Source organism: Cyprinus carpio, chromosome B13 (genome assembly GCF_018340385.1).
Source record: "Cyprinus carpio isolate SPL01 chromosome B13, ASM1834038v1, whole genome shotgun sequence".
NCBI lineage: Eukaryota > Metazoa > Chordata > Actinopteri > Cypriniformes > Cyprinidae > Cyprinus > Cyprinus carpio.
In genome coordinates, this window is record NC_056609.1 from 191697 (window position 1) to 215939 (window position 24243).

Sequence of the window (24243 nt, forward strand, 5' to 3'; positions counted from 1 at the left end):
CATATTATTAACATATTGGTATTTATAAAGTACATATTCTGCATGTTATGATTAATACTTACAAAGCACATATTCTGAAAAGTTATGATGATAAAGGTGTCAGTAAATACAGTACAGATACAGAATTATAATTAGAGGAATATCTTGTCAATGTGTGTGTAAGACACAGAACATGAATGGGACAGTTTGCAGTACAAGAATAAAGACAACAGACTAAATGGATGGTTACAAGATGTGAATAAACATCTGTTATCATTTAGAGTATTTATTGTCACAATCTCCAGCTGGAGTGCCCATGAGCTCCACCAGAGGGCACTCCATCCCATACCTGTGCCTCTCCATTCCGGGCTCCATCCCATTTCCCATAACCCCAACTGGGAACTGATTACAGACACTTGTTCCCAATCAGGACGACTATAAAGGTTGCATACACACACTTAGCTGAGTATTGTTTGTATGTAGCTTGAATTCCTAGCCATTCTATGTGCCTTATTTTTCCTGGCTTGTTTCTTGCCTTGCCTAGCCTAGTTTTGATTCCTGGACTGTTTGCAATTATTGACAGATTATTGGTCATTTCGTGCCTGCCCTGACCTTCTGCCTGTTTATGGATTACGCCTAGCCTCAGTTGCTGTGTTTGCTGATGAATGACCTTGCCTGTACGACCAAGATTATAATACACCCTGCAAGTGGATCCTCAACCCCGCTGTCACACTCCTTGATACAATTCTCTACATAAAATCACATGGCATGGTCTTATAAATATTTAATATAACTCAGGAGTTTTAATTCATTTTGACTGAAGGACAACAAACTTATAAGTGTCTGCCTTTAAATAATTAGAAACTTAATATTGTGTTATGTTTTAGACACAATATTATTTAGGCTCACTGTATGTGGGTGTTAGCCAAGTACTGTTAAATCATCTTCAATTGGTGCAAAATGCGTTTGCTAGGCTTTTAACAGGTACTCATAAAAACAGCATGTAACACAGATTTTAGTCTCACTTTGTTGGTTGCCAGTACAATAGAAAGCATTGCTAACTTGGCCCCACCTTATTTAGTGGATCTCCTTCTACCAAGGACTCTCAGATCAGCAAATCAGATGATCCCAGACATTCTAAGGACTAGAATGAAATTGAGTGGTGACCAGATATTTGCAGTAGCAGTTCCAAATAACTGGAATAACACACACACAAACACACACACACAGTAAATAGTGAACAAACACACACACACACACACACACACACACAACAAATAGCAAACGAACACACACAAAAAAAACCTATCAACACACACACACCCTGTGAACACACACCTAGAACAGTTAAAAGGCTAAAAAAAAAAAAAGTTATCTTCACGTTTGTGATGCCACAGCAGGGCTCAGACTATTGCTCTTTATACTGCTGCAAAATTAATAAATTTTGCATTAATTACATTTGCATTAATGAATGAATGTTAATCTAATTAAATAGTTATGGAAAGAAATATTTCATTGAAATTTCAAAATGCAATAAATGCACCCACCCCACAACCTATGTATGTCATCTCACATTTGATAAGGCATGTTCGACTTGAAGCAGTGCTGTGCTGTGCAGATTGAGCAGTGTATGACATCAAAATGACATCAAGCCGCAGACACCTATACAGTTGATTGGTGACAAACATGATGTAGGGCAACAACTCACTGTGTGATGGAGCCTATAAAATTTGGTTATATGTTCCTTAAATTCAAGAGAATGAGGCAAAAATGACCCTGTGTGTGTTTTTATCTTCTATTTACATCATATGATATAGTTACACAATATCACATGAGCAATGAGTGCAGTATCACACAAGTGCTGTTTTTGTCCCGAATAGCATGAGTGCAAATGGGATGTTAATCTTATAAAGCAGTTCAATAATTAGAAACTTAATATTACAGTATGTTACATTTTAGACAAAATATTGTCTGTTTATATTTCTGTCATTACAACTCTCGGAGGGTTTAGCATGGTAATGTACATGACAATGTTAATGTGTTTGGTCTTGGTGGAATAGATCTGCCATGCTGCTGCTGTAGAGCAAGTACTGAGACTTGCTACTGCCAATACATCCACAACATGCTGCTGTGAGCATGTAAGAAATACTGCTGCTGCACATATAACATATATGAAATAACCCCCATATAGCATACGTGAATCACCCTGTAGCAGATCTACACAGGTGGATCTGGGTAAGGTGGAGAGTTTCTAAAGTGCTGTAACTGCTACAGGAAGCACTAGCCAAGTATTTTAATCTTGAGCAGCAATCTCAGCAACCAGTCAGCTGCGCCATGTGATAATGATGTCAGTATTGTCAGATAGAGTTTGACCCATCGGACTGTGCCATCTAGAGTTTCATGCCAGTGTGTGTGTGTGTGTGTGTGTGTGTGTGTGTGTGTGTGTGTGGAGGAACCTAAGGATTCCTTGTGTGTTGCTTCAAGAAAGCAACCATAGACTTGTTTACAACACAAATGTAATGTAACAGATATGAGATATTAGAATGTCTTTTAAAATCTAAACCGATTTTAAAGTCTTCCATCAAAGTACAAGACAAGATTGACTTTAAAACTTTTAATACAGTATACAACACCACACAACATTACTTTCTCTGTGACTGTTAATACAGTTTTGGGTACCAGACAACCTGGCTGTTAAAGGGTTTTTGGTAGTAGACAACTTTGCTGACTAGTACAATACAAAACGGATATTTTCTGAAAAAGGATCTGCGGCTGACGTATTTCTGGCATAGAGGTATAGAGGCATAATCTAGAGGCATAATCTAAAACCTTCTACACACTGCACGATTTTTAGCAATCCTGTAAGATCATTGCTGGTCACACTGTGCGACATGGATCTAATGGATGGTGTTCCTGTGGCTCAGTGGTAGAGCATTGCATTCCCAGGGAACACATGTTAGGTAAAAATTGTTAGCCTGAATGCACTGTAAGTTGCTTTGTATAAAAGCGTCTGCTAAATGTAAATGTAATAAACTTGGGTATGACATGCATGTAGACTGTAGGATGATGACACATAGGCTAGGACGCATGTTTCTATAGAATAATAAAATGTCATTAGCATGCACTAGTGGTAAACACAAAGAACATAATGAATCACACTTTGACAGTTGTAGTTTTTATGTGTGCTGAAAAAAAGTGGGAGTGGCAAAAGTGGAAATAATAAGAGCAGTTTTATGTTTTAGCACCATGTCCATTTTTACTGGTTGGTCAGTAAACGTGAGTCGTAACTGCAAACACACTGTGCGATGAACATGCTGAATTTCTGACACTGCCAAAAAAATGATCGTAGGCTATCTTTGGTCCCAAGACTGTGACCATGGCCATCTTTGAACCTCTTTCAATGTACAACATAGGACCACTGATTAGGAGCCACGATCACAGAAATCGCCACGATTGTTTCATGATGACAAACTTTCGTCTGGGACAGCCGAAAATCGTGCAGTGTGTCTCGGGCTTAACACGGTGTTTCCCAACCTTTTTTCTGCTGTGGCACAGTTTTGATAAGTAAAAAATCCCACGGCACACCACTAAGCAAAAAAAGAAAGAAACAAACTAACAAAAAAGATAGAAAGGGGAAAAGTTTTTTTTTTCCAATAATTGAACAATGCATTGTCCGAGTTGGTATTTTGGCTTTATGATCAGACACTTGCACTTAACATTTTCTGAAAATCATGCTCGAATTGAGTTAACAAGGTTTTTTGATGAGCAAAGCTAATGAATTTACCCTTGCATTGCAAAGAAATAGACATCTGTCTTCAAACTACGCTTCGCAGGGGCACTTCATTCTGAATGGAGGCGGAGTGGAGTTATGAGATTTGCTAATAATCTGAGGAACCACTGGCATTACGAAGTTTAGTCACATGCTCTTTTGAATGCTTTTCATTTGTTAAATATTTGTAAAACCCACACAGACATAACGATGACCAATAGCATTGATTTAAAATAATAAAAAGATTTTGTTTTTGATAATTTCCCACGGCACACCCGACAACCTGCCACACTAGTGTACCGCAGCACAGTGGTTGGGAAACACTGATCTAACAATATATACACAAACACACACAGAAAGACAGAGAGGGAGACAATGTATACCAAAGCATGACATACATGAGTTTGCACAGTGTGCAGTTTGGATCCTCCAGTTTTTCAGACAGCAGCTTGACTCCTGAATCTCCTGGGTGATTGTAACTTAGATCCAGCTCTTTCAGGTGTGAGGGGTTTGAACTCAGAGCTGAAGACACATAACCACAGCCTTCCTCTGTCACCATACAGCCAGACAACCTACAAACACAGACAGGAATAGTCCACATCACATTTGGCGGTCAGATGTCAATAACACAGTCATTTGTGTGGTCAAATTTTATATAATTTATAGGTTTAATCATAAAAGTACCAAAAGTGTAGACAACAGATACATTTACTGTACACTCCAATCAAAATGTCAGTACAAATGTAAGGATGAAAAGGAAAAAAAATATTTCTACATTGGCACTAAATACCAGGGGTCGAAACCTGAAGAGCGATATTAAATTTATCTCACTGTCATTTTATAAAAGATCGTTTTTTGCTCATTTAGCATTATCAGGAAGAAACAGATATTACAAAAACTCACTGGACATTATACATCTTGTATTTAAATGCAAAAGTAAATAAGACATTTAAGCAAGTGTTAATTTCGTTGACAAATAATTTTGTATTGACATTTTTGTCAACATATAAAAACAAGATGAAAATGTTAGGGAGGGACGACTGGGAAGTGATCCAGTCAGAACGAATCTCCTTCTTGGAAGGGAGGGTAGATGCACACATTTCAACTGTAATGCTCTGGTCATAAGTTTGCATAAACTTGCTGCACATCTCAAAACATTAAAACATTTCGGCATCTGGGAATAAAAGAAGAGCAAACATATGGATACATTTGGAAAGCATGACAACGTGAAAGAGTACTTAATTCGGTCTGGTTTTCTGAGCACACACAGCCAAATACCGGACACAGAAAAGTGACTCAAACAGTGCATGACTATTGAATTCAGTTCTCTTTTGCATCATAACACAGAAATCAAGTTCAAGTTCAAGTTGAGCTTTATTGTTATACCGCTACATGTGTGGACATACAGTGGAATGAAATGTCGTACATCACAGGACCACGGTGCTACATAAATACAGACATACAACAATTAAGTAAAACAGTATAAATCTATACACAACTAACCTACTGACAGATTTTGACTATAAATATACTATATACAGAAGTTTACCAATACATAAACTAAAAAATACAAGCCATACGAATGCTTCACATAAATACTGTACCTATATACAACTAACCTACTGACTAACATCTAGTATACTATAAATATACTACATATAAATGTTTACCTATAGATAAACTAAAAAAAAATACAAACTATACAAATGCTTCACATAATACTATACATGTGCAAAGAGAAACATCGTAAATCAAGCGGCCGGTTGGGGAACAGTGCAAGATGATTTGTAGTGAATGAGCATGTAAACACACATATTACGGAGTCTTTTGTGGGATTACGTACACACAGCAGTGTGTGTGAAAAGTGTCTAGTGCGCATGGAGGAGAGTGTGCTACTACAGGTTGTTTGTATAGGCCCACTCACCTGTGTGTAGCACACTTCGAATTGCACAAAAAAGAGAACGTTTGAGACAGTTTTTTTTTCTGTGATGTGGTAAGGTTGGGGGGTGTTTGGGGGGTGGAGGAGGTGAGATGGGTAAGGAGGTGGAGGGTTTGTGTGGGGGTTTCAGAGGAGGGCGGGTTGATTTGAGTTCAGGTCTCTCATAGCCTGGGGGAAATAGCTGTTGAGCAGTCTGGCGAAGCGGGCTCTGATAACCATCTTTCTGATGGTAGGAGCTGGAAGAGACTGTGGGAGGGATGGGTGGGGTCCTTCACGATACTGCTGGTTTTGCTGGACCATCGTGTGAGGAAAATGTCCAGGATGGAGGGGAGAGGGGCACCGATGATCTTTGCAGCTGTATTTACTGTCCGCTGGAGGGTCTTGCAGTCTGTTGCACTACAGTTCCCATACCAACCAGTGATGCAGCTAGTCAGCACGCTCTCAATGGTTCCCTTTTAGAATGTGGTGAGGATGGGTGGGGGGAGACTTGCTCTTTTCAGCTGGTGGAGAAAGTGTAGGCGCTGTTGTGCCTTCTTGTTGAGTGTCATAGTGTTGGTGGTCCAGGTGAGATCCTCTGTGATGTTCACCCCCAGGAATTTAGTGCTGCTGACTCTCTCCACAGTCGAGCTGTCGATGGTCAGTGGGGGGTGGTCAATGGAGTTTCTCCTGAAATCTATCACAACCTCCTTTGTCTTCACCACATTGAGGGACAGGTTTTTAGTGCCACACCATTCAGCCAGTTGTGCTACTTCCTCCATGTAGTGCGTTTCATTGCTGTTGCTGATGAGTCCTACCACTATTGTGTCATCCGCAAACTTGATGATGTGGTTGGAGCTGAACTTGCCAGTGCAGTCGTGGCCAGCAGCGTGAAGAGCAGCGGGCTGAGCACACAGCCTTGTGGGGCACCTGTGCTCAGTGTGGTAGTGCTCGAGGTGTTGGGGCTGAGATCTTCCAGTTAGAAAGTCAAGGATCCAGTTAGAAAGTCAAGTCAAGGATCCAATTACAGCGGGAACTGTTAAGGCCCAGCAGGTTTAGTTTATTAATGAGCTGTTGTGGGATTATTGCGTTGAATGCTGAGCTGAAGTCGATGAAAAGCATTCTAACATAGGAGTCTTTATTTTCTAGGTGGGTAGGAGCCAGGTGGAGGAAGGAAATTGCATCATCTGTAGAGCGGTTTGAACGGTATTTAAACTGGAGTGGATTGAGTGTGTTGGGGAGGCTGGTTTTGATGTTGTGCATGACTAACCTCTCAAAGCACTTCATCATGATTGGAGTCAGCGTTATTGGACGGTAGTCGTTTAGACAGGACACAGGTGATTTCTTTGGTACCAGTATGATTGTTGTGGATTTGAGACATGTGGGGACGACTGCCTGACTCATCATGGTGTTGAAGATATCTGTTTAGACATCTGTCAGCTGTGCAGCACAGTCTTTCAGTACACGACCAGGTATGTTGTCAGGACTCGCAGCCTTGCGTGGGGGATGTGTCATTATCACAGGCCTGTGGCAGGGGCTTGTAGCCAGTGGTGGTCTGAATGGCTTGCCACAGGCTCCGTGTGTTGATTTTTTTGAGCATATGACCATTTTGCAATTTTGATGCCACAGGACAGATTGGCTCTTGCTGTTTTGAGGGCTGCTTTATCTCCTGATCTGAATGCTTCATCTCCGGTCTTTAGCAGCCCACAAATCTCTGCTGTCATCCACAGCTTCTGGTTTACACGTGTGGTGATGGTCTTGGTGACTGTCACATCATCAATGCACTTTTTAATATAAGCACTCACAGTTTCAGTGTACTCCTTCAGGTCTGTGTGGCTGTTCTAGGTGGCTGCTCTTTAAACATGTTCCAATCTGTGCACTGAAAGCAGTCCTGTAGTGTTGAGGTAGCATCATCTGGCCAAATTGTGATGAGTTTTTGAACCGGTTTGACGAGTTTTAGAAGTGGTCTGTATGCTGGAATTAGAATAACAGATATGTGATTAGCGTACTCTAGTTGGGGGCGGGTTACAACCTTGTACACATTCTTTTCTGTTGTGTAAACAAAGTCCAGTGTGTTTTTTCCCCTTGTTGCAAAGTTCACATGTTGACAGAACTTTGGCAAAACTGTCTTTAAGTTTGCGTGGTTGAAATCACCGGCTGTTATGAAAAAGGTGTCAGGGTTATTTGTTTGTTGTTCGCTGATGGCACTGTACAGCTCGCGAAGCGCTTCCTTCTCGTTAACACACAGGGAAATGTAAACTGTGACAATAACAATGGCCGTGAACTCCTGCGGCAGATAGAATGGTCAACACTTCACAAACATATACTCCACCAGTGATAAACAGTGTTTTGTCACTACCACAGCATTATTACACCACTCTTTGTTGACGTACACACACAAGCCACCCCGCTAGTTTTACCAGACAGTAATGAATCTCTGTCCACTTGGTAGCAGGCAAGTCCGTGCAGCTGAATAGCGGAGTCTAGGATATTGTCGTTTAGCCATGTTTCGGTGAAAACAAACACCCAACAATCCCTTGTCTCATGCTGTGTAGATAGACTGAGTTGAATTAAGTCCAGTTTATTTTCCAGATAGCGAACGTTTGAGAGCATGAGTGATGGAATCGCTGGTCTAGTGGGGGTTAGCCCTTAGCCTAGCTGTGCGGGTAGCGTCAGTAGGCGAGGCCGCGGTCTCTGGGTTTGGCTTCAGCAGCACACAGAGGCCTCGTAGATTCTCAGTGGTCACCAGAGAAAGCTGATGTTTGTACACACAGCCAACATCCAAAATCCTCAATAAATCAAAATCTTTTCCGAATACTAATAAAATAAACTATAAATGCACATAAACCCTTAAAAAAATATTAAACTATACTACCAGACATAAAAACACCGTTATAGGGACTCAGAGGAGCAGCTGCGTCCGACCGTGCCGCCATCTTGGATTTAACATATACACATACAATTATGTCAAATTATGAGCATTCACGTAAACACACCCAGTTATGTCTTAAGTGAATCTAAAATGTTGGGAGAAACTGGGTGTGTGTACCAGTATATTGAATCCGTGCAGTCAGTTTTAAAAGAACAGCAGCCTAATTTATTAGCTGTTGTCTGTGTCCTTATTGTTAATGAATCAACAAAAGGAAGAGAGAAAATCACTCACTGCTCTTGACTGAATCACTCTAGTAGCCCTAATATTATATAATAATATACCATGTTATATAATATAATATAATATAATATACCATGTTCGTTCCTTTTTGAGAAGTGGTTTTATTTCATTTTGAGATACAGATTAAACTGCTGACACATAACATGTCTTTGTCTACTGTATATTGCAGGTTCAAACCTTAATGTCATTCATATTACAAGGTTAATAGATGTTTTGTTCAGGAATATGTAATGAGTTTGGAAATTTTAGAGAAATGCATAATAAATGCATTACACTGTAGCTAAATCCATTAGATTTTAGTCTTCAGTAGATTTAATCAACTAAAGTCTTATGATATTTAGTCAACTAAAACTAGGCTAAGACTAAAACAATTCAGAAAACAAACAAACAAACAAAAAAAAACTAAATGGCATTTTTTGTTTTGGCATTTTGGCATTTAATGGCATTAAACCAGACATTTACAAATGAGTACAATAGAAGCGATCAGACCAACAAAAGAACAACAATATGTTAATGTTTTGAAAAAATAGGAATGAAATAAAAAAAGCATTGAAAAATAAAAATAATATAAACAGAATAGAGTAGTGGTTTTCAATCTTCAATCTCTTCTAATGAGCTGATGATCTGAATCAGCTGTAATAAATTAGGGAGACATGGGATTGCAAACCACTGGAATAGAGGGAGTTAGTGTTAAAGGGTCAAGTTATTATTATTATTATTATTATTATTATTATTATTATTAAATAAAAAGAAAACAAGTAGATAGAATAGAAAAATACAAGAGATCAATAGTGTTAGAGTGGTTTATTAAAAATATTAAAATAAAAATAAAACAAGTAGATAGAAAAGAAATAGTATAGAGCAGCGGTTCCCAATTCCTGTCCTCATGCCCCAATCCCTGAAACTGTCTATTATCAGCTGAAACTGAAGCTGCTGATGTACCAGTGATTAAGACCTTAGTCTTAGTAAAGTTAAGTTGTCAAAAAAATTATGTTGTTTTTTCATCCACATTGTCAGAAAGAGCTGCTTCAGAGCATTCATGAGCTTAGTCAGATTAGTGCTGATGTAAATCTGAGTATCACCAGAGTAGCAGTGATACCCCTCAATCCATGACAATCCGACCAAATGATAATATGTAAATACTGAATTATAAAAGGGTCTAAAACAGAGTAAGATGTGCCAGTAGATACTTTCCAGGGACACATTCTGCCCAGGATTTCTAAATTGCCAAAAATTACCAATTTTTAGAATCAGAATGAGCTTTATTGCCAGTTATGTTTACACATACGAGGAATTTGTTTTATTGACAGAAGCTTCCACAGTGCAACAGAATGACAGTGAGAAGACAAGACAAAGATAAAAAAATAATAATTTTACAAATATACAAAATAGCAAAAACACAATATACAGATATGTTATGTGCAAATTTGAAATGTAAATAATTATGTGTGTTAAATAAATAAATGTATAATAGTGTTGTGTGTTCCACGTTTATTGTCAAGTGTTCAAGTGTTCATGAGATGATTGCCTGAGGAAAGAAACTGTTCTTGTGCCTGGCCGCTCTGGTGCTCAATGCTCTGTAGCGTCAACCAGATGACAACAGTATGAAGAGGGAGTGTGCTGGATGTGAGGGGTCCAGAGAGATTTTACCAGCCCTTTTGCTCACTCTGGATATGAGTACAGTTCTTGAAGAGTGGGGAGGGTTATACCAGTGATTCGCTCATTAGTCTGGACTATCCTCTGTAGTCTTCTGAGGTCAGTTTTGGCAGCTGAGCTGAACCAGACAGTAGTTGAAGTGCAGAGCACGGATTCAGTAATGACAAAATACAACTCACACACCAGCACCCGCGTCAAGATCTACTTCCTCAGAGACGGGGCACTCTCTGGCACCCGCGTCCAGATCTGTGGAACCTCCATGTGTGGTCCCTAGATGGGACGCGGAGGTCCTAGGTGATCTACACCAGGCGGTGGAAGACACCATCACTTCGGCATGAGCAACCTCTATGAGGTGTGCCTGTTCCTTGAAGTGGAATCTGTTCATTGAATGATGCTCTTCGTTACGGGAAGACCCCCGGAGATGCCCCACAGCAGAGCTGTGCTGTCCTTCCTCCAGGAGGGGTTGGAGCGAAGGCTGTCTCTCTCCACCCTAAAAGTGTATGTTGCCACAATTGCCGCACATCACGATCCTATAGACGGTGAGTCTTTGGGGAAGCAGAACCTGATCATCAGGTTCCTGAGGGGTATGAGGAGACTAAATCCTCCTCTCCCTAACCCCATACCCTCTTGGGATCTCCCTCTGGTGCTTACGGCCAGTGTTGGGGAGTAACTAGTTACATGTAATGGCGTTACATAATTTAATTACAAAATAAATGTAACAGTAATTTGTTACAGTTACTGAGAAAAAATGTGTGATTAAATTACAGTTACTTATGAAAATGTTAAAGATTACAAATAGGGTTACATGTGAAATAAATATTAGGCCTTATATGGTGTAATGTTTTCACTTCACACTCACAAATAGTGGTAAAAAGAATAGTGTGCAGATTTTTACTATTTTTTATTATATCAGAATTTTTTTTTTTTTTTTTACTACAGTATAATGATCTAGAATTTAGTTTTCTCCTAAATATAACTAAAAATAACCATCTCTGTTTTTTTAGAAGAAACATCCAAGAACTTTATTGATGCAAGACATAACATCAAGTCAATCTGATGTGATGGAAGATGCTTCAGCAAGCTCCTCTACCCTTGTGGCTACACAACCCCCTTTGAAGCAAGCAAGGATAGAATCAGGGCTTAGCGTGTCACAGCAACGTGTGAACCAACTGGTGTTCAGCTTTCTAGTTGATGATGTACAGTGCTTTTCCTTCAAAGGAAGCCATCCTTCAAAAAATTGATTGAGGGAAACAGTGGCGGGAAGAAAGTAATGTGCCGAAAAACTCTGATGCAGCACATTGACAGAGAGTTTGCTGTAATGAAGGAATATGTCATTTCCAAGCTTATAATGTGGACACTGTCTTCACTACAGCAGACATTTGGTCAGCACAAAACCGCAGTTTCTTCTGAGTCACATGCCATTGGATTGACAAAGACATACTGGACAGAAATTCTGCAGCATTGGCATGTACAGGTCTCAAAGGTCAACACACCTTTGATGCAGTTGTGGCAAAACTAAATGAAATTCATGCAGAATACAGGATTTAAAACAAAGTCAAATCCACTGTGACTGACAATGGAAGTAATTTTGAAAAGGCATTCTGTGAGTTTGGTGTAAGAAAAGATGAGTCAGATGATTGCAGTGATGAAGTGAGATTTTTGGATGTCGGTTGTCTTCTTCAGGAAGATGGAGATAGAGAGCAGTTTTTTCTTCCACAGCATCAGCGCTGTGCTGGTCACTGTCCAGAGGTGGTGGCCAATGCTGCAGAACCTCCCGAGGCGGCAGCACTCACTTCAGCTCCTTGCGCAGTGGTGGCACCCAGCAATACACTCTCAGTCTGTCATGTCATGATCAGAGAGACCATTACTGAGCTCTCCCTATGCACTGAGGGTACTGCTGTAGAACCTCCAGAGGTGGCGGCATCCACTGCAGAACCTCCAGAGGTGTCAGTAAAATCCACCTGTGAAACTTCGTCCTGCCCTGTCACGGCTATGGAGGCCATCTATGAACTCTCATCATGTCCTGTCACAGCTATGGAGGATGTCTATGAACTCTCATTCTGTCCTGTCACGGCTATGGAGGCTGTCCATGAACTCTCATTTTGTCCTGTCACGGCTATGGAGGCTGTCCATGAACTCTCATTCTGTCCTGTCACGGCTATGGAGGCCGTCTTTGAACTCTCATCCTGTCCTGTCACGGCTATGGAGGCCGTCTTTGAACTCACTGGCTGTCCTGTCCTGGTCATGGAGGCCGTCCATGAACTCACTGCCTGTCCTGTCACGGCTATGGAGACCGTCTGTAAAACTTCATCCTGCCCTGTCATGGCCATGAAAGCCGTCTATGAACTCTCGTTCTGTCCTGTTACGGCTATGGAGGTCGTCTATGAACTCTCTGTGTTCTCTGCCTCAGTCCCTGAGACCATGAATGCACTGCCTGTGTTGTCTGTCTCTGCTTTCCCTAGGCCCCGGTCTCTGCCATGGGTCCCGGTCCCATCTGCTCCTCCCTGGTGGGCTTCTGTCCCATCTGCTCGGCTGTGGTGGTCCTATGCTCCGCCCTGGTAGACTTCAGTTTCATCTGCTCAGCCCTGGTGGTCTTCTGTCCCATCTGCTTGGCTGTGGTGGTCCTCTGCTCCGCCCTGGTGGGCTCCAGTTCCACCTGCTCTGGCCTGGCAGGCTCCAGTTCCGCCTGCTCCGCCCTGGCGGACTCCAGTTCTGTCTGCTCTGCCCTGGTGGGCTCCAGGTCCGCCTACTCTGCCCTGGCGGACTCCAGTTCCATCTGCTCTGCCATCTCTGCCTCTGTCCCCGGCCACTCCACTCCCACATGGACCTGGCCCTTCGTCCCTCCCCCTGTTCCGCCTCCGCTCCACCGCCCTCCTAGATTTGCATAAGGATGTCTGGAATCCGCCCTTTGGGGGGGGATGTCAGGATCCCAGTCTATGTTCCCCTGTCTTTGGTTTTATGGACACTTATTTTGAAATGTTCTTCATTCAGTAATTGATAAGCTCCTCCCACCTCATTACCTCATTATCCTGTCAGTATATAACTCTAGTCTAACACCACCATTCACGGCTGAGTGTTGTTTAGCCCATGTTGTCTTGTTTCCTGCCTTGTCTTGCCTTCGTGTTTTGTTATTGGATTGTATACCTGTTTTTGATTCTTGCTTTCGTATTTTTGTATTTACCCTTTGGATTACCCTGTCTGGATATTGTTCACTCATCGAAGACCCACACTTGCCCTAGGATTATTCTTGCATCTTGCCCTCTATATACCTGTTTGCCATTGTTTGACCCATGCCTGTTATGACCATGTCTCTGACCATTAAAAGCTTGCACATAGATCCGCACATCTCACGTCTCGTCGGCTCAAATGTTACAGATAAGCTTGATGTGCCAAGGCTGCATCCACAAGAGTCTGCATTCCTTAAAGAGTACGCAGAGGTTCTGAAGCCTCTAGCTGTTGCCATTGACATTCTCCAGGGTGAAATCAAATGTTACCTAGGATTTTTAATTCCTACTTTGCTTAGCCTCAAGACAAAGCTATTTGAAAAGATGCCTCATTTGCTTTATAATGCACACATTGTCACCACTATCAGTGAGGCCATAGAACATCACTTTGGATCAGTGTTAGCCAGCCATGAAGCAAAGATGGTGACCACAACCCTGCCAAAGTTCCGCTTAAGCTGGCTTAGCCCTGAGAAGAGAGATGACATGAGGAGAACCTTAGTGCAGGAAGCTATTGCTCTGGAACCACTGCATAGTCCAGCTATGACTATGACTCTATGACTCATCAGATTTCACAGGGTTGTCATCTCCCAGAGGAACACTTTTTTTCTTTAATAATGCCAAATCATCATCTGACAGCACAACTCATGATGAAGTCAGAAAGTACTTAGAAGATTCTGATAACAACCTGATGTCTCTTAAGGCATTTTCCATATTTAAGAGGCTTTTTATCAAGTACAACACCACATTGCCTTCCAGTGCTCCAGTGGAGCATCTTTTTACTCATGGAGGCAATCTTTTGACCTCGATCTCGAAACAGAATGAGTGATGACCACATGGAACAGGTCTTACTGCTCTGTTACAGGAAACAGCACTGTCCCAGTGACCTAACCCAAGATGACTGATGTGTGGTGTGGACACTTTATCACCAGTTTGTTTTTTGGAGGAAAAAGAGCACACACACACACACACAGATTTAATTAATTTCTTTCCCTAATTTCATCGATGGCTATGAGACACCAGTGTTTTTCTTTTATCAACTGTTTTAATATTTTTTTTTCATTTTTTTTAATGAACTTTGGTTTTGTGGTGGCTGTGCTTTAAAATTAAATTAATATAATTTTAATTCAAGTGATGAAAGATTTTGAAATTCTAACAGTAAACAGAGTTGAGTACTACTACAAGGTTAACCCTGTCTGTTATACATGTTTGGAAATAGTTTAGTTCAAAGTAATCAAAAAGTAATCAAATGCAATCAGTTACTTACTTTTATGAAGTAACTGAAAAATTACTTATTACATTTTAAATAGGGTAATTTGTAATCTGTAACCTATTACATTTCCAAAGAAACCTTCCCAACACTGCTTACGGCATTGCAGAGGGTCCCTTTTGAGCCATTGCAGTCTGCAGAGCTGAGAACACAGTCGATAAAGACAGTGCTCTTAACTGCGCTGGCTTCCATCAAGAGAGTAGGGGACCTGCATGCATTTTCGGTAAATGAATCGTTTCTGGAATTCGGGCCGGCTAACTCTCATGTTATCCTGAGACCCTGGCTCCCGGATATGTGCCCAAGGTTCCCACTATGCCTTTCAGGGATCAGATGGTAAACCTGCAAGCGCTGCCCTTGGAGGAGGCAGACCCAGCTCTAGCTTTGCTCTGTCCCGTTCGCACTTTACGCATATATGTGGACTGTACGCAGAGCTTTAGGACCTCAGAGCAGCTCTTCATCTGTTATGGAGGCCTGCAGAAGGGAAAGGCTGTCTCCAAACAGAGGTTGAGACACAGGGCCAACAACTGATCTAAAGTATCCAGATTAAAAATAAATAAATAAAAATAAATCAAATATTTCCTCACACTGCACATTGTTTTGAAATCAATTATTATTATTTTTTTATTATTATTAAAGAAGGCTTTTTATTTGCAATCTTTTTTATCTTTCAAATTCTGTTACTTTTATAGCTAACAAACAATATGGATTTGAAAACATTATTTTCAATAATGTATTAAACAGTGAATAAAACTGCTTGTGACTAGACAAATAACGTTATTTACTTCAGAAAAGACAACAATACAGGCTAACTTAAGTTAAGTTGGATTTGTAGCTGCTGAAAACTAGAGCTGTGTATCACCAGCAAAGTCACGATATGATACGTATCATGATACAGAGGTCACAATATGGGACTGCACTGAATTTCACCTCAGCAGAACTTAGTAAAAAACCTTTTTATTAAACACTGCTTACTATAGTGCCAATTTTTTAACTATTGGCAGAGCAGGCAGTTGACCTCTGCATTATGAAGGGCCTCCATAACTGTTCCACAATGCAATATAGGTAATGGAATATGTTTTAATCTTTACATTGGGCACTCCCCACCAGGTACAATAATCTAGTTTTTAAGCCCATAAATAATAATGTACTCGTCCTAATAAATTTATATCATAAAGTACTCATATTAATATACTGTATTTAATATATCATTGCACAAATTAACACACTTTCTACATTTAAAAAAAAAACGTTTAAATAAAATTGAGAAGAGCTGTAAACTATGCACTGTCTTCACTGTATCTAATGCACACACACGCTTAGTCACTCATATAAATTTATCCACAGTGGAGAGAGAACGTGCACATGGTTGCCAGGTTGACAAAAATAAGTAACACTTAGCCGATATTTCCACATTGTGCAAGTTGGAAGCTGTGTTTCGGTGATTGCGTCTCTTTATTTCAGGCAACCCCGGTTGTGTTCCTCTGCGGCCAGTTTAAACCTTGTTGTAGCCTATATATTATGCTTTATTCATTATTTTGTTTAGAAACCTCGCACTTTTCTATTCCATTTTAAATGGTGTTCTTGTATTCAAATTAAGCGTGGTCCACTGCTGCACATGTGCTGCGATATCGATAAGGGGCCAGCTGTATCGATACTTATATCGTCAAATCTCTGTGATGACACATTGTCATATCAATGTATCGAACACAGCACTACTGGCAACTAATTTGTACTTTTAATATAAATTCTTTCAAATTCTGTCAGTTTTGTAGTGAAGCACAAACAATATGTGCTACAGTTAGCCTATAGTCAGGGGTGCACATAAGTTTTTCAGAACCTGGAGATTTGGTTTGGTCCTCACACCGCACATAGTGTGACCCATTAAATATAACTATTAAAATAGTGTTAATATTATTGCACTTAATTTAGTTTATTTTTTTATGTATTTTTTTAATAGTACCAGTATAAATATATTTTATGCCATGTCAGCATCTTAGGCTATTTTCATGGCAAAAACAATAAAAATAAATAAATAAATAAAGTAATATATAAAGTATTACAAATACAATAAAAACCAGCAAACAAACAAATACAAGTTATATTAAACAAGATTTATTTACATTAACATATGATAAAAATTAAAAAACAATTCTGTCAAAATTATAGTTTTTTTTAAATAAAATAATAAACACAGTAATAAAGTGTGATAATACTATTATATTTTAAAATAAAAGGTAATATTAAATACAAATACAGTTATTTTATAGTAAACATAATAAAATAAAATAAAACATAGTAAACTTAAACTACTAAATTATCTACTAAAAAATCTACTTCTTTTTTTCTTTTTTTTATATATGAATTTTCATCATTTTCAACCTTAAAATCAGCAGGCTTTTCTTTTGACAGGTTGCTGGCAAGTGGTTTACGCGCTTCTGGGTTTTACTTAAGCTGCCTGGCTGTATACAGTCTTTTATTTGTACAAAATAACTATTTCTACATAAGTTAATTATAAACGCCTTGAGAATCAACTTAAAATAAATGAGCACATTTCATGTATATTATTACATTTGTTGTCTGACAGATTAAATAATTTAGGAAATTTGGTGATACGGTGTTTTTCACGCTCTTTAATGTGGCGTGACAGATCGCTATATTACCTTAATTAAAGCTGCATGTGAATCAGTCATCTTTTTGATTACAATGAGACATTCGTTTCATTAAATTACACTTTTTATGTATGTGTGTGTGTGTTTGTGAAAAGCACAAAGCTTTATTGCTATTATTGGGGCAATTATTTATTACATAATAAATGCAATTGAAGACTTCAAATTTCCAAGCATACTGTCCCTGCTGCAAGAATATGACACATGCTATGATTTCTACTAATAATCAAACATATATTCAAATCAGTTGCCAGGCCACTGGAATTTCTCCTGGTGCTCCCAATCCGGGCCATTTGCATGCACAATACTCTCAAAATATTATAACTTTAATTTCTAATCACTACAAATTCATTCTTGTAATTTTTACTTTATTCTCAAAATATTTATACATAAATATAAAAATACAAAAATGTTATTTTAATATATATATATATATATATATATATATATATATATATATATATATATATATATATATAAATTCTATATAATAGAGCATACTTTTATAGGAGAGCAAACTACTATAAAATTGTGATTTTGGGAGGGGAAAAAAGATAAAAGTTAGATAAAAGATAGATAAAAGATAAATGTCTAAAGTTAACAGTATTCAGGCTATATAAATGTCAAGCCAAATGAATTAATTGAAAGTGAAACTGAAGCCCTCTCTCATTTAGCATGAATCCAAATGTTTCCAGAGCCACCACATAATGGACATAATACTTCACTCGCATTTTTGGCCTAAAACATTATTCACATATAACAGCACAGTGAGGCTGTGGTCTCGCTGAACGGTACAGATTTTAATGTAATTGACATTTATATATTTCAGTGATTTTAATAAGAAAACTAAAGCTAGCCAATTTAATAATTTCTCAAAGCACTGACTGAATGGCATTGTTCTAAAATAGGGTTTTAATTCTGACCTGATAAATTGGACAAGCGCGCCAGCACGTTCACTTGGATTATTTTCTTATAATAGCATAAGAACTTTAATAGTTATTTTTGGTCATAATAGTAGAACATAATTCATATAGCTACTTTTGTATATTAGACAGCTTGACATGTGGAATTGAAATAAACAGTCAAATCAAAAACAAAATATAAAACTTTATGCAAATATGTATGAATGACCACTTTTGCCTCATTTTAATCATTTTTTATTAACTTTTAGTAAGACTGATTAAATCAGCGTGCTGACTTGACTGGCTTAGTGTACTATATATCGCCAATGCCTGCAGAAAGCACAATAAAGTGTGTGTTTACAAATAATGAAACCGTAAATGGATTTTCCATCCATTACTAAATATTTGTGTGAATTATATTTTAAAGTGATATTCTAATATAAATAGGCTATTTCATGTATTAAACTACCAGACACTATCAGAAAAATACTTCCTGATTAGAGATCTCTTAAATGCATCTATATTGAACATGGCACCTGATGACTAATTTAATATTTTTTGTTCCTGTCATTTTACTTTATTTGATGTTTGATTCATCGTGGGTTTCCTCTTTCGTCATACTCTGGGGTTCCCTTAGGCATTTATGCACATGCACACTCTTCTAAAACGGCACTTATTGAGGACGCACAGAAATACATAGAGTAAAATGCATTTATATTTACATAGAATGGAAGAAATAGATTGTACTGCATGTTAACTTGATTATTGTGCCCAAGAGTATAATTTATATAAGCCTACATGTCTTACTAACAAGAAACTATGCTTCTAACCACAGGTCGAGAGCTGTAGTTCCAACCATGTAAGTTTACGTCACTGTTTGCGAATGTTCCTTTGAGGTATGGTTTCAGGAAACACACAATCATCGAACTATGTTGGTAACGACAGAACTTGCGACCATAATTGGCTAACGATGCTTTTGGGAAATGCACCCCAGAGCTGGCCATTTGAGAGCTGGTGTTTAACCACAGTGTTGTTCCTTGCACCACCTGGTGGATATTGTGTGAAGCACAACAATGTTTTAAGGAAATCTGAAAAAGTGGCTGCTGGGAGCTCCATGATCACAGTCTGCTGAGTGAAAAAATATGCATTCTTTTCTTTATTTTAAAGTTATTTTTATGCTTTAAAAAAAAAAAAAAAAAAAATACATATATATATATATATATATATATATATATATATATAGAGAGAGAGAGAGAGAGAGAGAGAGAGAGAGAGAGAGAGAGAGAGAGAGAGAGAGAGAGAGAGAAAGGACAGTAGAGAGATGACAGGAAAGCACTTGGAGGAGAGAGGGGAGCAGGATCGGCAAAGGACCTCGAGACAGGAACTCGGGTCACCGTGAGCACAGTTGCACTATGTGTCAATGTACTAACCACGAGGCAATTGGCGCCGACAAAATTCTTAAAGGCCACATTGTATATCCGAGACAGGCTTGTGATTTGATTAAGAGACAAATCTGTGAGAAAATCTGCGGCTTCAAGGAACACTGATGCTCACTAGAGCAGATGAAATGGCATGTAGCAATGAGCTCATTAAAAAACAAAATGCAGAGCAAAGGGAAAGTAAATTAGAGGAGGTTAAATTCTCCAACTCATGGCAGGGGCAAGAAAACTAGCACTGATAGACAAAGGAGTGAGAGGAAGAAATTCACAAGATGTAACAAAACACATAATCAGAGAGAATATTGTGATGCCAAAAAAGCTAAATATTGAAAGTACAAAAAGACTGACCATTTTGCCGTGGTCTGCTAAACTAAAATACTTCAAGAAGTGATGTCTTATGAAGATGCAATGTCAGCAACGTTCTTGGGGTCAGTTCAAAGACAGGATGCACCGATTCCATCATGGATGGTCAACGCTTTTTTTTAAAGCGTATGAAATTTATAAAATACCTTCTGCATTCATTAACGTTACAAAAAATGATTTTCTTAGTGAGTTTTTTGGAATCTATTAGTGAGAATTTACTTAAAATAAGAAAAATATTAATGCAAATGGAAACAAGATTTTTTTTTAACGCATTGGCGGATAATTTGTAAATAAGAAAAAACACTTAAAAACACTTATTTCTTCTCTTCTTCTTAAGCCCGTTGCTCCTTCCCGGAGCATAGGCCATCAACAATTGCCCTCTGGCATTAAAAAAAGACTAAACACCTTATGCCATATATATATTTTTTTATGTAGAAAATGCATCTGGCCCTGGTTGTAACCCACACAGCTGTTCAATTTATTTGGTCATCTTTATTTCCTACAAAGACACAAGCAAATGTTATACTTTTTCCTGTTGGATTTTAATATTTGTCCAGTACTTGGTATTGTGGTCATCTCCCTTCATCTGTTCTTCATTATTTTGCAAGCCTTCTTGCTGTTGGCTGAGTTGAAGTCATATGTTAATTTCATTACTCTAATTAAGAAATGCTACAGTCTGGATTAAAGAACATTTAATTATGTGAAAAGAGCAGTAGACTATGCAGGGCTGTAAAGCTACTGCACATTAAAATAGACACTGAATGATATTTATGTCAAATGTTTAAAATGTTGTAAAGTCATGAAGCCTTCACCCATGAACCATTTATGCTTAAAGGTTTACCTGATTTAATTACATTTTTATACTTTGTTTAGCTGTTTTTGTTGTTGTTCTTTTGCCTGTGGGATACCGTGAAAATTAATATTAGTTCAATAACTTGCCGTTTTGCCAGTTTTTACCTATGAACTTTGATGAAGAATTACAGTTACGTATTGACAGAGAAGTATGCAGATGTCTTTTTGTCTGGTGCTGTTGCCATTGTGAATCATAATTTCAGAGCTCCATTGATCGTGACTTCTCATAGTCACGGTGCATGTACTAAACTTACTCAGTGTGTTTGAAACTAACTCAATTCAGCTGTTCTTAAACTGAAAACTCAGAGTTTCCCATCTCAGGGTAAGTCAACTCAGAGTTCAAGTTTCAACTCAGAGTTGGTTGAACCTCCTTATTGAAATGGGCCCCTGGTGGCAAGCTGGAGTGTATGGGCCAAGTGAGAGCACAAGCGTAAAAAATACATACTTGATGAGTGCATATGTGGTTAGAGGAGCTCACACTGGAAATCTGCTGGGATGCAGTGCTGTAATTCAAATGGGGCTAATAAAAAGAATAGATAAAATAAGAGAGAGTGTTTGGCTCTCTGTCACTGATGGCATGTGAACCAGTTAAAATAATGCTCAAAAGTACTGCGGATCCATACAGTGTTCATGTAGCTTGTAGAGTACCAATCTCAATGCTTTTGAAGGTCAAACAAGAACTAGACAGAATGGAGCATCTGGACGTGATTAAAGAGGTTTACGAGTCTACTCCATCCCGTGCCCCAATGGTGCCAGTCACCAAATGGAATGGATAATATGTGTTAACCTCGAATGACTGAATGAAGCTGTTATTCACAAAAATTACGTTCTGCCAACCTTGTAGGACACCAGTGATTTCTGGCAGATACTGTTAGACGATGCCAGGCTGACTACTTTCATAACCCCCTGCATGAGGTACTGCTTTTGTCACTTGCCATTCGGCATAACTAACACTGCAGAGATATTTCAGAAATGCATTTCAGAGCTATTCAGGACCTCAGAGTCAAGTCAAGTCAAGTTGCCATTATTTATATACTGTAGTGCTTTTTACAATGCAGATTGCGTCACAGCAGCTTTAAATTGTTAAAACAGGGAAACAATGTGTCGAAATAGTGTGTTGTTCTCCTCTGGCCAGACAAAACCAGCAGTTTAATTCCTGGCTGCAACAAAGTCAGATTGTGCAAAGGACTCATTTGGTTCCCATGGTCTTGTCCCAGTGGTCATCTAGATAATGAGGTCTTCGGAGGGGATCTGTCTCTGGGGCTAATCTAGTTGACATGGTCTTCACTGACATTTAGCGCTGTAGAGGTCGTCTCTAGGTGCTGATCCACCATCTGGACTGGATCGGGGTTACTGCAGTGACCATCAGATCTGACAAGGATACAGATTGTATCTGGGTGGCTACAGCTCTATATTTCTTCGCAGCACAACGAAACATACCAATTTGTAAAACTAAAGGAATGCATAGTTGATATAAAAAACTGGATGACTAGTAACTTCTTACAGCTAAATTCTGAAAAAAAAAAACAAAAAAAAAAACAGAGGTATTAATTATAGGACCAAAAACCTCCACGTTATAACCTACAACACTGTCCAACACTTGATGGCTGCTCTTTAAATTCTTCATCATCTGTTAGGAACCTAGGTTTGCTATTTGATCGCAAAGTTTCCTTCAAAAGTCATGTTTCTAGCATTTGTAAAACTGCATTTTTCCATCTCAAAAATACATCTAAATTATGTCCAGTGGTCTCAATGTCAAATGCAGAAATGTTAATTCATGTGTATTGTATTGCTCTTTCGGGTGGTTGCCCTGCATGCTTAATAAACAAACTCCAGCTGGTTCAAAATGCAGCAGCTAGAGTTCTTACTAGAACCAAGAAGAATGACCATATTAGCCTGGTTATGTCAACACTGTACTGGCTCCTTATTAAACACCGTATACATTTTAAAGCCCTGCTATAAAGCCATGAATGGTCTAGCACCTCAGCATTTGAGCAACGTCTTATCACATTATAGTCCTTCACATCCGCAATGATCTCAATACTTTGGCCAATTGATAACACCTAGAATATCAAAATCAAATGCAGGGGGCAGCTTTTTTTTCCTATTTAACTTCCAAACTCTGGAACAATCTTCCTAACACTGTTCAGGAGGCCGACACACTCTGTCAGTTTAAATCTAGATTAAAGACCCATCTCTTTAACCTGTCTTACACACTATCAAATTTTTATAATTCAAATCCGGTTCAACCGGATCCAGGAACACTTCCCATAACACCCAATCTACTTGTTACATTGTTAGAAGAATGGCATCTATGCTAATAATAGTCTGTTTCATTGTTATTTCAAGGTCACCGTAGCCACCCACATCCAGACTGTATCCAGATCAGATGGTCACTGTAGTAACCCGGATCCAGTCCGTATCCAGACCAGATGGTGGATCAGCACCTAGAGAAGACCTCTACAGCCCTGATTCAGTGGAGACCAGGACAACTAGATCTCAACACCTAGAGGGCCATTGGGACAAGACCATGTTCTGTAGCTAATTTTACATAATGATTTCAAAATTTGTGTCATTTTTAAAAAGGGTTTTATTTAATGAAAAATCAGACTTATAAAATTAACTATTATTTATAAGCTTTTTTCCTTCTGGTTCCTGAAATGGAGGAATTTTGGTCAATATTTTGCTAAATGTGTTTTTGTGTTGGTAGCGCTGGCACCTTGGGACCGTTGCACAAAAGTAGAATTAAGACATCCAGGATAAATGACTGAGCTGAGCTCAATGAAGCCAAAACAAGTGGGTCCAGGTGCAGACACAGATTCATCAAGCCAGGTGAAACCAATCCTGGATAGGTGCACGCTCACAGCTCACTCAAATAGACCCGCCACCGATCACAGATTCACTGATTCACCATGGCAACTAGAGTGGCGTACTTTTCCCCGTCGGAGGCACAAATTCTCATGGAGGCATACGAGGAGGTAAAAGACATAATTAAGAAAAAAGGCAACAACGCCACAGTGATAAAGCAAAGAGAAAAAG

At 39.0% G+C, this 24243-nt stretch overlaps 1 protein-coding gene across 1 annotated transcript in view; it reads right to left on the reverse strand.

The window, feature by feature from the left end:
- LOC109104574 (NACHT, LRR and PYD domains-containing protein 12-like) overlaps positions 1-24243 on the reverse strand; it is a 115020-nt gene that overhangs the window by 30578 nt on the left and 60199 nt on the right. Inside the window, exon 8 of the mRNA XM_042736163.1 lies at positions 4147-4320. Within this exon, the coding sequence (XP_042592097.1) occupies positions 4147-4320 (174 nt within the window). The remainder of the gene's footprint in view (positions 1-4146; positions 4321-24243) is intronic.